At 33.1% G+C, this 16629-nt stretch overlaps 4 protein-coding genes across 13 annotated transcripts; 1 reads left to right on the top strand and 3 right to left on the bottom strand.

Moving 5' to 3' along the window:
• Window positions 1–28: 28 nt before the first annotated feature.
• Window positions 29–4376, bottom strand: LOC139112416 (armadillo-like helical domain-containing protein 3). 5 transcript variants are annotated; one of them, XM_070673444.1, is made up of 12 exons: window positions 4089–4376; window positions 3935–3973; window positions 2869–3049; window positions 2515–2800; window positions 2250–2383; window positions 1961–2171; window positions 1573–1867; window positions 1239–1456; window positions 810–1042; window positions 609–735; window positions 252–526; window positions 29–165 (listed from the first exon to the last, which is right to left on the bottom strand). In XM_070673444.1, exons 3-12 carry the CDS (start codon window positions 3013–3015, stop codon window positions 73–75), a joined length of 2019 nt encoding a protein of 672 aa, XP_070529545.1. In that variant the 5' UTR covers window positions 3016–3049; window positions 3935–3973; window positions 4089–4376; the 3' UTR covers window positions 29–72. The 5 variants fall into 5 exon arrangements, with proteins under 5 accessions (XP_070529545.1, XP_070529527.1, XP_070529535.1 ...); XM_070673426.1 differs by lacking the exons at window positions 3935–3973; window positions 4089–4376 and adding an exon at window positions 3212–3837; XM_070673434.1 differs by lacking the exons at window positions 3935–3973; window positions 4089–4376 and adding an exon at window positions 3237–3837.
• A 1338-nt stretch (window positions 4377–5714) lies between these two features.
• On the bottom strand, window positions 5715–9182 carry LOC139109935 (uncharacterized). 3 transcript variants are annotated; one of them, XR_011546922.1, is made up of 7 exons: window positions 8773–9181; window positions 8231–8391; window positions 7905–8064; window positions 7264–7830; window positions 6864–7154; window positions 6455–6774; window positions 5715–6246 (listed from the first exon to the last, which is right to left on the bottom strand). XR_011546922.1 is itself a non-coding variant. In XM_070669387.1 (7 exons), exons 1-7 carry the CDS (start codon window positions 8828–8830, stop codon window positions 6208–6210), a joined length of 1512 nt encoding a protein of 503 aa, XP_070525488.1. In that variant the 5' UTR covers window positions 8831–9182; the 3' UTR covers window positions 5715–6207. The 3 variants fall into 3 exon arrangements, 2 of the variants coding, with proteins under 2 accessions (XP_070525488.1, XP_070525497.1); XM_070669387.1 differs by having other exon boundaries at window positions 6539–6774; window positions 8773–9182; XM_070669396.1 differs by having other exon boundaries at window positions 6566–6774.
• Window positions 9183–9360: 178 nt separating this feature from the next.
• Window positions 9361–11343, top strand: Torip (Torsin interacting protein). 2 transcript variants are annotated; one of them, XM_070668126.1, is made up of 4 exons: window positions 9361–9510; window positions 9683–10354; window positions 10445–10590; window positions 10674–11343. In XM_070668126.1, exons 1-4 carry the CDS (start codon window positions 9502–9504, stop codon window positions 10699–10701), a joined length of 855 nt encoding a protein of 284 aa, XP_070524227.1. In that variant the 5' UTR covers window positions 9361–9501; the 3' UTR covers window positions 10702–11343. The 2 variants fall into 2 exon arrangements, with proteins under 2 accessions (XP_070524227.1, XP_070524218.1); XM_070668117.1 differs by having other exon boundaries at window positions 10445–11343.
• A 1776-nt stretch (window positions 11344–13119) lies between these two features.
• Window positions 13120–16566, bottom strand: Kap-alpha1 (karyopherin alpha1). Of its 3 annotated transcripts, none has more exons than XM_070668058.1 (8): window positions 16409–16566; window positions 15277–15483; window positions 15012–15209; window positions 14705–14925; window positions 14296–14559; window positions 14007–14211; window positions 13609–13912; window positions 13120–13538 (listed from the first exon to the last, which is right to left on the bottom strand). In XM_070668058.1, exons 2-8 carry the CDS (start codon window positions 15481–15483, stop codon window positions 13342–13344), a joined length of 1596 nt encoding a protein of 531 aa, XP_070524159.1. In that variant the 5' UTR covers window positions 16409–16566; the 3' UTR covers window positions 13120–13341. The 3 variants fall into 3 exon arrangements, with proteins under 3 accessions (XP_070524159.1, XP_070524151.1, XP_070524141.1); XM_070668050.1 differs by lacking the exon at window positions 16409–16566 and adding an exon at window positions 15753–15882 and having other exon boundaries at window positions 15012–15206; XM_070668040.1 differs by lacking the exon at window positions 16409–16566 and adding an exon at window positions 15753–15881.
• Window positions 16567–16629: the final 63 nt, after the last annotated feature.

The raw sequence follows: 16629 nt of genomic DNA, 5'->3' as shown, positions 1-16629 counted from the left end.
AGTACACAAGAAAAAGATAGTAATGTAATAATCGCACAATATTGAAAATATATTATAATGTACGCTTTTACATTATGAAATATTTGAAAGCTCTTCCAATATACTTTGTGTATCTAATGCATTAAGATCTATCGAAGCCCGTGTATCCACTATCACTCCGGTCACCTAAAAATAATAACGCTTAAAATATTTACAGAATTTTGATATAAAACAAAAGATATTTATAAATTTGATGCGTTTTATTTCTTTACCATTTCCTCAAAAAACGCAGTATGATTAGGCTTTTCCGAATATCTCTCATATTGATCTAAGTTATCTTGCAGTTTTAATGCAAGACTGTCATAATTCTGTATTATTATAGCTAGAATTTGTTGTTCCGTTGGTGTCGACAAACTTTCCTTCGCCAACCATGCAGTTATTTTTGGTGGAAAATGATTTACTATATCTTTCACATTGACAAGAGAATTCGTTAATTTGAGCGCATGTTCTTTGTACTCGTACGATTCGCTAGTTGAATACCTAAGTGCTAAAATATTTTCAGATACATTCATGAAGAATTATTATTTCATTTATAATGCTAAAAATTTTATGCAATAGTAATTACTTACCCATAGCATTTAGATTAGTGAAAATAAGTCTCATACGAATAATTTCGTAAAATAATTCGTCATAACTATTGGGTGATGATAGGAATGTATCAGCATATGTAATAAAGAAATTTAAAATGTTCACCACCTGTTACCGAAAATAGTCGAAATATTTATGTTGTTCAATCGTATACCAGTGCAACTTCTCAATTGTCTTATTACCTGAATAGCTAAAGGAAATATGTTCATTTTCTTGATAAGATGGCTTTCATGCGTCGTTAAAAATTTAAGTAAATTAATCAATGCAGTCCAAAGATCTCGCCATTGATAACCGAGTCTAACACGGCACCTTTTCTGATAACAGAGTAGTCTTTGTAAAACGCCAATGCATTGATGATATAATTCAAGCGGAAATTTCTTCATCATATGTGATGCTATAAATTCGACGAGTAGATCTATAACGAAGTAGTATGAATATGTATTAACAATAGTAACTCTTTAAAATAATATAATAAAAAAGCACTTAAAGCATTTTTTAATTATTTTATAATTTAAATTTCGAAATTTAGACAACTTGCGTAAAATTTTCTTCGAATCTCTTCTTTGCTTTTTCTTTTATTTCAAGAGAACATGTAACTTCTGAAAAAATACCGAGTAATGTAGCTGCAAGCGGTTGAGCAGGCGCTGCTTTATCTTGTAACTTTCTATGATGCATAGGAACTCTATGTAACTGAACTCTGAATGCCAGATTCGCGTCGTGCATTAAACTGTTTGCATATTGGTCCTCCGCAATACAGCTCAATATCAAAAAACACAACTTCACATTATTCATTATAGCTTCGGTTCGAATAACTTGCATAACTATCGAACTGCAATGCAAATATACGGACATCTCACAATTGTTAAGCAGCGAATTATTAAATACATAATTTTTACATTATAAATTACTAATTTTACGTTAATTTATACTATATTTTTTGCTCACCAATATTGAAGGAAGGTTGCCAGAAGATTAAATGGTTGAGCCATCACATCAGGTGGTGAGGCACCTGGAGCTACCGCGTTTGGACCTAAGGTATTATTTGGTGAAGGAGGTGCACTGGTATCACTTTGCGTATAGGCCAGCGTAGTAACAAAATTACGATTTAAATGCGTAGCTTCGTACAAAGCTAAGAGTAAAGCGTTATTCGCCCGAACTTGTTGAGTTTTTGCTTCTTCCTCTCCAACAAACATGCTACCAACTATACTAGTTAATGAAGACAGCCAAGATGCTTGTATTTCTGAAAATCACATTATTATTATTATAAAAGTTTATATTATACGTTAGTTATGTAAATAGTTATGCAACTACAATAAAAATATTATCGCAATACCTGCTCTTTGTTGAGCAAATTGCCGACAAAATTCTGTCAGTGAACTTGATATAGCTTGTCCATATCCGTTGAGAGCTAATTCATCATCCAAGATTGATAATTTGACGATATAAGGGTTTGCACTTTCATACTTTCGGTAGTTGACTAGAAGTGTTAACAATAAAACGGCATCATGACCGTGACGGTTTCTAGCAGCTGTATCTCTTAATAACTGCATTATAAAATAATAAAAAATAATTATTAAAATGTACAAGCTTTTATAAAATTATTTTCTAAATATTAAATGTACCTGAATTAGTGATTCAAAAACACTGTTTAACATTACATATTCCAGTAAGGTATTCTGGCTAATATTATCCATACCAGTGACTATTATTAATAACAATTTTAGGCACAAAGCTTTTAAACTATCTGGATATTCACCTAAAAAAAAACATTAACAAAAAACACATTAATTTTTATTTTTAATATATAATAAATAAAAGCAAGAAATTAATAATAATTTGTTTTAAAACCAATTAATATTTGCACACATTATTAAATTTCTTCTATACCTGTTAAAAAATTATTACAATGCTGCATTAATGTAGTCATTCTTTGCTCAGCTGAATCAAAGCCTACTAGAATATCTATTAAATTAAATCCATAGTCTCCCTGATTGGCTTTCTTGTACATAGATTGAATGACAGCTGCTAAAGTTTGCAGTGCATATACTATTCTAAATGGATGCTCATCAACTAATGTATCAACACAGTGGCATACCAATGCATTCAAATTCTCTTTGCTGGCATTTAGTTGTTCTGATGTCATATGTAGAATTTCATTTTCAATGTGAGATACCTAAAATATAGCAATATTTATTTTTCCAATAAATTAAAAAATAGTAAAAGTAGTATTAAGATATGTACTATAGGTTTGATAAGAAACAATTCATTCCAGAAATTTGGATGAGCCAATGTCAGGTCCTCGCCTTTAAAAAAGCTTTCATAAATTGGTACTAGTTTGCATTTGTGTTGACGTTTGGCACCAGAACCACTTCTTTTTCTCATAGCCATTGCTAGATTATTTCCTTCCGTTCATATTCCAATTCTAAAAATCAAGTTAGCAGTATGATTATTTAAATATAATTCTTTTATAACATATGACAATCATACATTTTTCTAAAAATAACTTTTAAAGAGATTAGAGGCGTATTATAATTTGTGCATATTTATCTAACTCTCTACATAGTTGATAAAAATTTTATTGTACATTTATTTAAAATTTAACATCCTACTGTATAACATAAGGTCAACATTTTGATGTAACTCCGTTATAAGTTAAAAGTGTAGAAATCAACGAAGGATTATTCGATATTAATTCTCACCAAACTCCTTAGAGCTTATATATTCTACATATATTGCGAGAAAGCAATTACTGATATTATTCAGTTAAAATAAAAAGTATTTTTAGATTATAAAATCAACTTGTCAGCAAATAGAGCGAATATACGAATTCTTTCCTCCAATTGTCGCCATGTTAATATTCTCTTTCCAAAGTCTGTTTTCTTCAGCTGACCTGATCGCACCACAAAAGTTCAGTTTGTTCAGAGATTGGGTGCAATAGGCTCAACGCACAAGAGCGACGTAAAGCGGTGTCTACAATGAGATCATAAGCTTTGTTGTAAGAAATTAGCCAATTATATTAGATTATTCCTTTGGAATTTTAATTTAATTAATTCTTGTTTATGTGTCACAAAATGTGCCGAATATTACGTACGCTTTCCTTTTAGTAAACACACTAGAACAAACCATGCACACGCTTGGCGTGCGCTATTTTTTGAAAAGTTCTAATTTGTGCACGTCATTATAATTGGGGGCATTAATTAATTATAATTTCCATTTGATAATTACAATTGGGTAATCTATAATCGACGACGGGTTGCTGGTTCAAGAGACCTAATTACGAACAACGAAAAAAAATCATGCGACTTACCAATCTGCATTCAGCGGAGTTGAAGAATTCTGCCGGTGACTGTAACATAAGAAGAAAAATATTAATGTAGACATGTAAGTTATTTATAAAATTAATTAAAAAAAAGTAGAATGTTTTATTTAACAAAGATTTTATAAAATAAATTTATCCTTACCTATGAGTTGCTCCGCCGATGCAGGATGCCCCCCGGGCCTGCTCCTCCTCTCAGTTTGGACGTCGTGACGAGTCCTCCTTCCGCGCACAAGTCACTCGCGAATCATCCCGACCGTGATTCTACTGTCGCGAAATTTACTGAACACTATATCGCGCGTTATTTTTTCGCACTGCTGAAAAAAGAAAATCCTGAAAGAGAAAACAAGTTACTGGCTTACCGATCTGCATGAGCGTCAGCGGAGTTGTAGATTTCTGCCGGTGGCTGTAACATAAAAAGAAATATATTAATGTAGACATGTACATCAGTTTAAAAAATTAATAAAAAAAAGTAAAGGAAATCTTTCAATAAAGATTTTATTAGAGGAATTAATGCTTACCTAAAAGTTGCTCCGCCGATGCAGGATGCCCGTCCCGGGCCTGCTCCTCCTCTCAGATGGGACGTGACGAGCCATCCTTCCGCGGCACTGGAAACTCGCGAACGCACTTCCGTAAAAAGAAAATCGTACAAAAAACGTCCGAAAACTGACGGCACTCCCGAAACGACCGACGAACCGACTGCGGTTCGTATTATCACTGTAATCGGCGTGCGGCACTTTAATTTTTCATTGAGCGATGCACAGCAGCGGAGTTCCTCTTTCGCTCCGCTGGTGCAGGATACGCTTCCTGGGCCTCCTCCTCCTCTCAGGTAGCACGTGTCGAGTCATTTTTCCGCGCTCTGGGCACTCGTGAGATAGTCCACGACACTCCCGACCGACTTAAATCCTCGAATTCGACACGAGAAATGGGCTACGACGCACGGATGCCTCGACATTTTCGTATCGAACTCGGACCGCGTGCTCGCCGTGACCTCTAGTACGCAGTAACACGAGTCACATAGTCCATTACCAACTCACGATCCGGCGATCGATGGAGCGCTGTGATTGGTCGGTGCGCTAGGGAAACTAGGCGTCGACCAATCACAGCGTTTCACTAGACATAGGGATACGATGATAATCCGTGAGAGAAGACACACAGTGAAAGAATAACGAAGACGAAACGACAGCTGTCTACTAAAAGAAAAGCAGCCTACAATCGCACGAAGAGAGATCAGCATTTATTAACAATCTGCAATTAATATATGTATCAATAAGGAACAGAATAACAATCATCTATTAAAATTTTCCTGACTGCGGGTTTATCAGTTTCATATACTTATATTTTTATCATTTATGGTATTCGTATATATTAAATTCATTATAATTTATTTCATTATTTTAATATTAAGTTTATCTGCGACATCAAAAGCGCATACACATAATGTACAAATCGTTCAAAAATTGTGCATTCTGTTCTCCAATCACCATATTATGTCCTTTATTAGAAATAAATTTAATTAAAAAGATTAATTTTTGGTGTAATATTTTATGTACATAGGATCTATAAACGAATTTATTTATTTAATCAAAAGCAATACTATTTGGCTTAAAACTTTAAAAAAAATTTGCTTATTAACAAATTATAAATATAATATATATTAGAAAATTAATCTGAGTATAAGTATGATATTTTACTTTGCTTCTCAATAAAAAGTTACTCATATTTACATTCCTGTATATGTATATATGGGTGTAAACAATTTTCTGCAAACTTCTAAAGTGCATTGACTATTATTTTCTAAAACTCATTATTATACCTTGTATCATGCAATACAATTACATGTATGTACAATGAATAACAATTAAAAATAATAACACATGACAAATTAATTCTAAAAAGGGATGTAAGTCGAGAAAACTCTTGTTACGATTTTAAAAAAATATCAAATTCTTTTATATACCTTATTACGAACGATTTTAATACATCGTTCCGCACTATATTCACAGCCTATATGTATATCATAATTTTATCCGGTATAATGTCAATTTGATCATTCGCTAATTATCATTATTAATTTTTGTGCAACACGTTCTTCCTGTTCGTTTTACAGCTGCTATTTATCTTTAATAACATTGCTCAACATTTATTACCAAACAGACCTTTTTACTAACAGCGTTGTTGAATATGCTGATATTTCTGCATTACTCATTCCTTGTAGAAACTTTCGTTACACGTTTTTCAAAACATTATTTCTTGTTTATGCATCATTGAAGCGATTGCGGATTGCTTAGCGGTTTATATCCCTACAATAAATAATTTATATATTAGTAATCGCTCAAAATAAACGTCTGGCAACGAAAAATAGAATAATAATTTATTATTAGAAAAAATTTTATATTATTTGTTTTAACAATTCTGTTTTCTTTTTTCTAACTAAACCAGCTATAGACCGATAGGACTTCAGTACATTAAAATTAGCCAAAAGAAAGAACAAAAAGAAATAAATCATACTGCATTTAAAAATAACAAAAGAATTAGTTGATAGTTTTGCACAGCCTGTGCGTTTCAATTATTCATGCTTCCGTAATAGCATACATTTGGCCGTTTGCTGCCAGGTCTTACAGTGTTATTAAACGAGTCACGTAAACGTTCTGTAAATGTTTTATATTCCATCTCCGGATTACTTTGCCCAAAGTCAAAATCGGCGACTTCTATGGTAAATCTTGCTCTGCTCTGGATATAATATGCCACGCCAAACACTATCAGTACTACGGCAACAACTGAGCAAGAAACCGGAACTACGATGACTGACAACTGCGGTTTAGTTGTAACTGTAAAAACGTCAATTGCAAATATTACTGTAATTATATTTGCAAGTTGTGAGAATACTTAAACAGCTTGCGCGCTGAAAAATACTCACCTTTATAAATGTTTATTGTCAATGGGTAAATCTGAGTACTAACTTGATTACTTAGTATGATTAATATTGTGTAGACACTGGGTTCAAGAAAATAATGGATAATGGAAAAATTGCAAAGGTTTAAGTGTTCCATATTATCGCACGTTTCATTTCCCGTTGCGTTGTACTTTCCACGATGGAACTGAAGACACTTGGCAAATGGACCTGACCCTCTGCAAGTTACATTTAAAGACAGCATGTCCCATGGTTGGATCCAATTTGTACCTTCCACTGAGATATTTGATACAGGAGCTAATAAAATTTATAAAATAATTAAAATATTATAAATTAAGTGACATATAAAAGTATAAAGTATTCCAAATAATTCACTAATAAATTATCAATTGCATCTCATACTCACAGCGAACATGAATCTTTTTATAAAAGTATCCGTATGTTTGGTTGGGATCCAATGGAATAAAAGATGTGTTTGAGCAAATATACGGCAAAGATGTATTGACAACATTAATCGTATTTGGATCAGTCGGAAGTACAGCTGTTGTAGGCTTTGTCAATGATTTTACACTTGTAGCAGTTTGTGTTGCTGTTGCAATTATGCTAAGAGTGCTATTAAAGTTTGCCACTGTAGCGTTTGATATTGTTGTTACATTGGTAGGAACAATCAAAGTTGTAGGTGTTGACATGGTTGTAGTTGTTGGCAAATCATATGAAGCGATCACTAAAGTTCCTATTTCATGAGTTACACCTGGACTTGTAAAATTATAAGCAAAAGCAAAATCATTTGTCTGACCATAATACTTGCAGTCAATAAACCAATATATTGATATTGCTGTTGCTTTTTGTGTTATAAAATCATAATCCCCCTTACGCATGTCTACTGTAAGCTTTGTTTCATTTGTAGAGGATATATATTCACCTGCTACAGTCTTATTAGCCTGATTTATGGTTATATTACCATTCAGGTAATCTGCAATTAACAGATAATAAAGATAAGATTTTAAAAAGAGAAGCAATAATAAAAAAATTTATTTTTTAATTTACCAGAAATTTCAAACTCAATACGAGCGCTTGCATCAAATACCCAAAAAAATGATAAGCTGGAATGGCTGGCTAGTACCTCCACCATATAATTCCCAGGAGTGTTGTTTTTGCGTGGATAATTTATGCTCCAAAATGTTGTTGTATTTGATGTTTCTGGGCTCTAAAAAGTTAAAGTTTATATAAAATATTAACAATTTATAATATTAATAAGAATTTTTCATGTCACAAAGTAAGTAAAAGTTGCTATATATAAGCTACACATGTAAAAAATAATTTTAAATAACAATTTGTTTGTTCAATTATACAAGCAATGCAATAAATATAACCTGATATTTGTGTTTCATTAATGAATCATCACTCCATTCGTACTTGAAGGTCCCTTTTGGACGCTCGCCGTTTTCATCATACAAATCTGCTCTAAAAGTGATTGTTCCTCCTAACACAACTGGTCCATCATGTGACAGTTTAATATAATCTTTGGCAAAAACTAAAGAAAAAAAAACATAATTAAAAAAACAGTCATATGTAGTTCACTTAGTATAATTCATAGATTATCTGTAGATAATAATAATAATAATAAAATAATAATAATAGATAGTATAATAATAATACAGCAGGAGGTATAAAACTCCAGAAATTAAAAAAATAAGAAATTGATGTAATCAGTGTGATCAAACAATATGATGGAACTGTTTTACAATTATTGTTTTTTATTTACACTAAAACTCAAATAATTCTCACTTGCGATATTCTATCTTTGTTGTTTAATAAACGTTGATGACAGAATGACGTCGCAAGTAAAGATTATCCGAATTTTGACGTAAGTGGGAAGCGACTAATGTAATGTGTAATCGAACACGCGTCTCACCTTGCAAGAAACACCAAACGCCCCAAACAAAGTGGCAATAAAAACGCACGGTTTGCATTCTGCACGTTGTTCGTATCGGGCCGGTTTGCGATCGTTTTTAGACTAGCTCGACATTTGTTAAGAAAATACTGACGACTAGTTTTCCACTAGCGAGCTCTGTCGCTGTCAGTGCTGTCACGCTCGTTAAAGGCCAGAGCATACACTTTTGTATAACGCATAACGCGTATGCATAAGGAATATGATCGATTTATAAATACAATTGGTAATAATTGGCGGTGATCCGCCACACGACGATTTCTACATTTACGTGATCGCGGTCGAGAGCAAGAAGTCGCGGTTTCAAGGTGGATTTATTCGTGACTTTGTTATCGTCCCGAATCCGGAAAGAATATAAAAGAGCCCTCACTGAACGCGATTGCGCGACATTAAGCCTTATGGCTGTAGCTATATGCCATCGCTTTCTCGACTCCTTCTAAGCAGAGAGCCCAACGTGGAATCGCGGCTTCCACGCATACAAATACAGAGGCTCGTTCGTGTGAAGCCAGCGCTGGCTTCACACGGAAGCCTCTGTATTTGTACGCGTAGAAGCCGCGATTCCGAGTTGGGCTCTCTGCTTCTGAGCAAACTCACACAAACTCACACGCCGTTGGTCGATGTCCGTTCGCGTCGATCACAGCGACTAGGTTATGTTGCCCTTTGACGATACATGTTGACAATACTGGCTGCAAAATGTCGAAAGTATGTACTTCTGTTTTATTATTATATTATTGCTTTCTACATTATTAAAAGTTATTTTATGCTTTCGTTTCATTGAAGTAAACCATTTTTGATGAGCTTGTTTAAAATATATTGCCGACACCTTGTTCATCAATCGTGACAACATATTGTAACATAAGCAATGTATTTTCAGAATTCATCAAATGTAGTTGTTAAAGGTCGAAGACCTATTCACGAATCATATGAAAATAACGAATCACAAGATACAGATGCCTCAGATACTACATATGATGATAACAACTCAGAAGAAACAGATAATTTCAATGAACAAAATAAAGAAGTACAATATGCTTCTGTAAATCGTTCTAGAACTAGTTCTCCAGACCGAAATACTTCGTCGAATATATCAAAAGCTGAACAAAATATTAATTTACCAAAAACTGAACTAAATACATGGGGTGGTGGTATTTGTGCTCTTATGTTAGTAATAGCTATTTTTTATTTTTGCTTTATAAATAATAACAAAGTACAAACACAGTTTATAAGGAAACCTACTTCGTCCTTATCTGAATCTATTGAAAGCATTAAAGAAATGTTTCACAATCAAGAATTAGATATCTGGTATGATATTTCATCTGCAATAAATGAATTAATATCAGTAACTCCCAAGAAACCTTCAATTGTTCTGTTGTTTGCAAATGAAACAAATACAATGGACTGTTTAGCAACTACATTAGCACAAGCAAGCAGTGCCATTTTACATGGAGATGATTATTTGGAGTTTAATCCAAAAACATTTGGAAGTGATGCAGGTGAAATCATTGATAGATTAAATGAGTATCCTCCAGATAAGAAAAAGGTTGTGGTGAGTATGCATGTACATTCCTAATATAAATATAAATCATTTTGCAGTATGATAAAACTTGTATGAATGTACTGAACAAATTTATTACAGATAATTCATGATATATTGAATATTAATGCAGAAGCTATAAAAGCATTACATAATTTATGCGATAGGATAAACCCTTTGATACCAGAAGCAATTTATATCCTCACTATGAAAACTAGCAATTATTTATTATCACAGAAAAAGTTGCAGTTTGTAGAAAATCAGTTTTATAACAAATTATCAAAAAGCATTGATCTAGATATTTTAATGCCTCTCATAACGCGTATTACAGATGGGGCAATTATATCGGTACAACCTGAGCCACGGTTAAAATACTGTTAGACCCAAGAAAATTGATATAATTTTATATAGAACAAAATTAAGTGATAAAGTTATATAAATAATAGCTACGAATTTTTAACATTGCAGAAAATCTGTATAAACGATAATTGTTTGTGAATTTATTAGACATTGCACATAATTTAAAGGATACAAAAATCGGCATATCTGTTAATTTAACTTTATTTTGTTATGCCAATGTTACACGAAATAAATTTTATTTTTAGCGAGTTTTTCTAATCACAATTTCATATTTCTATTTTCGAAAAATATAATGACATTGTTTTACATGGCGGTTTCACGCATTTTCCGAATGACATTATTATTTAATTAAAAAAAAATAGAGTAATTAGGATTACTTTATGTAAGTGATATTCGATTTCGTATTATGTCAGTCGGCAGTCCATACAACGATTGAAGTAATGTCAAGTATCGTATCCTGCTCATTGCCAATTTACAAGATTTTTTGTATATTATAGTTAAGTTAATTTCATAATTCGTGATATTTATAATTGTAACATATTGTTAACATAAGCTCGTATATGAATTTATGAAAATAACAAAATAATTTCGTAACTTTTTATGTAAATTGCATAGAATAAATAATACTCTTTGAACAAGTACTTATTCAGTTGCTTACTGTTATCTTTTTCAGAAAACATCGGGGTACGTACTAAATATATATGTAATGTGTGTGTGTATATATCAAATCTACATTTAAATACAGATTTTGTATGATTTCTGTTGAATTAATACAATTTGCACAAGACATTGTTTTTTGATATGCATTTAATGATTCTTATTAATATATATCGTTTTATAGATACCAAATTCATAAAACACATACGAAAAACTTAACTATTAAGCTTTAGTAAACAATATTCAAATATACCTTAGTTCTATTTTAACAAATTTTTTTAACATTTTACGACAGATTCTTGGAAAAAATATATTTACGATTATTTAAATCAGTGTTTTCAATCTTTCTGAGCGACAGAATATTGTAAAAGAATACATTTGTAATGTTAACATTAATATAAAAATAATTCAAATTTATTTTGATTAAAATAATCATAATTATAGAAGAATAATAATTCTATAAAAACTGTATATAATATTTAAATATGATTGCTTGAAAAAACACTGATTTAGATAAAGATCTACAAGTTTCATGAAATATATGTTTAACGGTTTCACACCCGTTGTATACAATTTATTTGAAATTATTTAGAAATAACGTACACAACATAGTAGTGAGTCCTTTTTTTTCTATATTTATATATCATTACTTAGTAAGCATTTTATAAATTGGCAACAAGTACCCATAGTTGTACACTTTGCCAAAATATATTTAGCAAAGTTTCAACTAGTGAGCTGCAGTACAGTCGTTCTCCGTCGTAATAATTCAAATCGGTAACTAAAAGTAGACAGTATATATAAGGTTTGATAATATAGTATGGTATCGTCAAACCTAAATAATAAATACATTTCATATATACAATCTTAGACTTTTCATACAGAATGTCCAAAATCTCATCTCGTGCTGTATGATTTAATTACCGTTTCCGTCGCATGCAAATAAAGGATTGAAAAAAATCGCTATCTATGATAATTTAAAAATTGAATTCTGAAAAGATAAAAATTATTTATTTTAATACATCTGCAAATATTTATAATTAAGAATAACGAATAATTAATCTCGTGATGTTAGATTAACAAAAATATAGATGTAATAACTGGAGTCAACATTGCGTACGATTATTTATCATAAGAAAACCAAAACATGATTTGTATTTCAATACAAATGGTATTTTAATACAAATCATGTCTATCACAAATTACAACAAATATTTTAACCAATTCTTACAAAATGTTGCAATGTTGCGTTGACAATCAGATATGACTATTGCTTCGTTTCTTAAGGGCACTCTGTATCGAATAGCCTTAAAATTACGAGATACGTATTTACAGTAAAAAAGTTTAATTGGTCATGTTTCTATCTAGTATAAGGAGGTGAGTACGGCGTTGCGTAAAGTTGTCCGTGTTGGCTACGTAGTCGCGTACTTCAGTCATTCAGTTAGCGTCTTGCAAGGTAATGCAAGTTATTTCGTAATTCTGCGTCAGTCATATGTCAGACGAGGTATGAGTTTGCCTCGAAAAATTGTTCTGATCATTGTCTCCATTTCTACTTAAGCATTAAGACGTTTATGTTTCAAAAATTGAACGTCTCATACTAAATACATGTGGTTATGAGTCTGTAAGTGTTCCTATACAAATCGTTTCAAGGCTCTAACTTAAACATTGTTGCATTTGACATAGGTTTAAAAATATAATTATTTCAGATTATAACATACAGTAAGTTATGGTCGTAAATAATGGAAAAAAAAATCAATTTAAAGTATATCGAGACATTTTTACTGTTTTTAATTTAATAAAGATCAAGTAATTTTCGATAATTATGCAGTTTTGACATAAATTCAGCTATATGTATAAATCTGTTAAATCTGTTAAATGATGTTCACTACTGACATGCTGATTCTCAAAACAGTATATTCCTGTAGAATGAATAACGTTAACACTTAACGAAACAGAGTTATATTAAGAAATTTAAAGATAATTGATTAAAATTCAAAGCCTTGCACTGGTAATTGGGAAGAATCTGGTGCGGTAAATTGGTACTCTTGTCCTTGCGAATCGATTGAAGGTACAAGTCTAGTATCTTCTTCCTCAGAGCCAAAGAATCGTTCGATAATATCAAAGGCCTTTTGATAAATATCCATATTTTGGTGAGACTGCAAGAATTCTATTTTGTCTAGGCCTAAAACAAAAATTTTTATTAAAAAATAGATTCTTTATTAAAAATTTGTATTTGTATTAAATTTATTTACCATAACACTGTTCAATAAGAACCGCATAAGGATTGAGACCATTATGCATAGTTGCATCTTGTTCTCCCAAACGTAAAATATTTTCTATTCCGTTCAAAGCAACCTGAACAATCTTGATATCCATAACAGTAAGCAAGTCACAGAGTGGCGGAATACATCCTTGCATTGCAAGGTATCGAATTTGGTCAGCCGTTCCACCACTGGTAGCATTTGTAATAGCCCATGCTGCTTCTTTACGTGTTTTAAATTCAGCTTTACTCAAAATCTCAATTAAAACGGGAAAAATATTAGCATCAATCACCGCCTACAAAATCATACAAAAACAAGTTATATATAAGTTATTATTGATATATGATTTGTAAACGAAATTATTTTACACTTAAAAGATCGAAACGTACTTGTATTTGTTGGGGATTACCGGCAGTGATATTAGAAACTGTCCAACAAGCTTCTTTACGAACACTTTCCCGTGGCGAACTTAAAAGATGTAATAAACACGGTAGTGCCGAACAATTTAATACAATTTGCGTTTGCACATCGTCTCCTGTAACTATATTTCCTACAGCACGAAGAGCCGCGCTAATTACGTTATTTTGTTCATGCCTAAAAATTTGTCATAAATTATCATAATCTATTAATATAAAATGGATTTGATACTTAATAAATCTTATATAAAATTCATCATACATAAGAAGTTCTACGAGACGTCTGCAAACTCCAGCATCAATAACAGCTTGGATCTTATCATTTGGACCGTCACTCAAGTAAGAAAGAGCCCAACATGCATCAGCAAGTACATCATAATCAGTATGATTGAGAAGATGTGCTAACACTGGTAAACATGGTGCAACTTTTTCAAAAGCTGGCGCTGGATTTTTTCCTCGGCAGAGATTTGATAATGCCCACACTGCATTACGGGTCATAGACAGCCGTGTCGCCTTTGACAAGAGTCTGAAAAATAAAGTGATATTAGATAGTCATATTGTTGTGCAGTGTATATGTATATACAAACGTTTTTCATTTTTTTTTCTTTTTTTTTTAAGAAATAATAAACGATAAAAATTTACATGAAAATAGTAAATGTAAAGAAACGTACTGTAGAAGTGGTGTAAGGATACCATTGGCTAAAACATGATCTCTGCATTCAGGACTATCTCCTGCAATATTACCCAATGCCCAAACAGCTTGTTCCTGCACATCTTCATACTCAGAACCAAGTAAAGATATGAAAGTAGGAACAGCTCCTGCATCTATCACAATACGCGTTTGTTGAGATGTACCACTTGCTATATTTGTCAAAGCCCATGCTGCTTCAAACTAAAAATAAAAATTATTGTTTATCTGTCTTTGACGTAACAAAACATAAAATAATATAGATACTTGTTCTTGTTGTAGATTCTTACCTGTAGAGTGCAATTTGTATTATTTTTAAGAAATTCAACAAATTGTGGTACAATTCCCGTTTGTATTACTTCATCTATAGGGGGATTTGGCTCTCTTGATAATAATTTTCTAAATTTCTGTGTTGCTGCCAATTGATCTTGAATGTTAGGACTATATAACGCGTCTACCATCTCGGATGTAATGATACCAGGAGACTGCTAAAAATAATGTTTTTTATATATAAAAATGGAAAAATATCGTAAAAAAATATAGTATCATAATTACTGATTGTGCTGTAGGAAGTGGATATTCATCTGTAGCTGTGACATCTTCATCTGCAACAATGTTGGGAACATTGCGACGTTTTGATAATTGCTGCTCACGTTTCTGTTTTCTTAACTGAACTCCCTCTTCCTCTCTGCGTCTACGCAGTTCTTGTGAATCTAATCCTACGTTTTTATAACGATATTTGTGTGTAGGTCCAGTTGACATCTAAAAATATCATTGACAAATTATACATTATTATTATATTGAAATATGTAAAGATTAAAAAAAAAAATTATACTGTAGGCTAAAGTATCTCTTTAAAAAAAATATATAAATTTATGGAGATCTTAAAAAAAATTCTATTTTAATTAATAAAAAAACTCCACAAAATTAGAGTAAAGCAAAGATAAAATTTTATTTAACATCAGCATGTTCTATTATTTAAAGATATCATTTCGTTCACAACAATTTCGCAGTGTGATAATTATTTATACCATACACACGAGCGACATTACAGAACAGTTTCAGCGAAAAAAGGAAGGTAATTTCGCCCTCTTTCGCGTTTAAAAATATCCTCAAATATGCACGCGCGCGCGCTCGCTCATACACATACACAAATGTGTGCGTCATACCGACGTGAATAAGAATATAAAGGCGCGAGTGACGAAAATGATGTTTCAAAGCGGAACCTGTTTTCGCGGAGGGCAAGAAATTCGCGGAGAGAGGAAGAGAGAAAGGAGGAACTAGGAGGCAGGCGGTGGAAATCGCGATGCCATCATCGACGTCGTCGTGATCATTTGACAATGGCATCCGTGTGAGGGTTAGGAGTTAATTGACTGCGAGATCGTCCGAGTGGCGGATGCCGCCTGGGGGGCGGGGAAGATTGGTGGCTGATTGTCCCGCAGAAGCGCGATCACGCGTCGTCGCCGTGCCGATCGCGATACCGCGCGAGATACACCGCAGATTCACCGAACCGCGCGTGACCGTCCGCCTGGACATCTTGGCACGCGCACGGCCAACGCGAATTGACATTGGCCTGGAATCCTCTCGAGGCCCCGCGACACAACACGCGCACTGTGATGCGTCCGCTCGCGAACTCGGCCCGCGGTGTGAACGGCGGCGCAATAACATCTCGCAACTTTCTACTTACGGCTGTGAAGAACGGATTCGAATCTCAGAGCAGGAGCCAGGCGTAAAAGATCATACGAGCGCAACGAAAACCCAAGCGCCGCCGCAAGCCCTTTCTCTCTCCACCGTAAACTACGCGTCCAACGATGACAGATAGGAAAGTCGTCGGTTAGCAGCGACGGACGCGAACGGGATTGTCGATTGGTCAGCCGAGCGCTCCGTGCGGCGTATGAATTGGTCCCC

Source organism: Cardiocondyla obscurior, linkage group LG02 (assembly GCF_019399895.1).
Source record: "Cardiocondyla obscurior isolate alpha-2009 linkage group LG02, Cobs3.1, whole genome shotgun sequence".
Lineage (NCBI taxonomy): Eukaryota > Metazoa > Arthropoda > Insecta > Hymenoptera > Formicidae > Cardiocondyla > Cardiocondyla obscurior.
The sequence above is the reverse complement of the archived record's forward strand: the minus strand, read 5'-3'. Positions and strand labels throughout refer to the sequence as shown.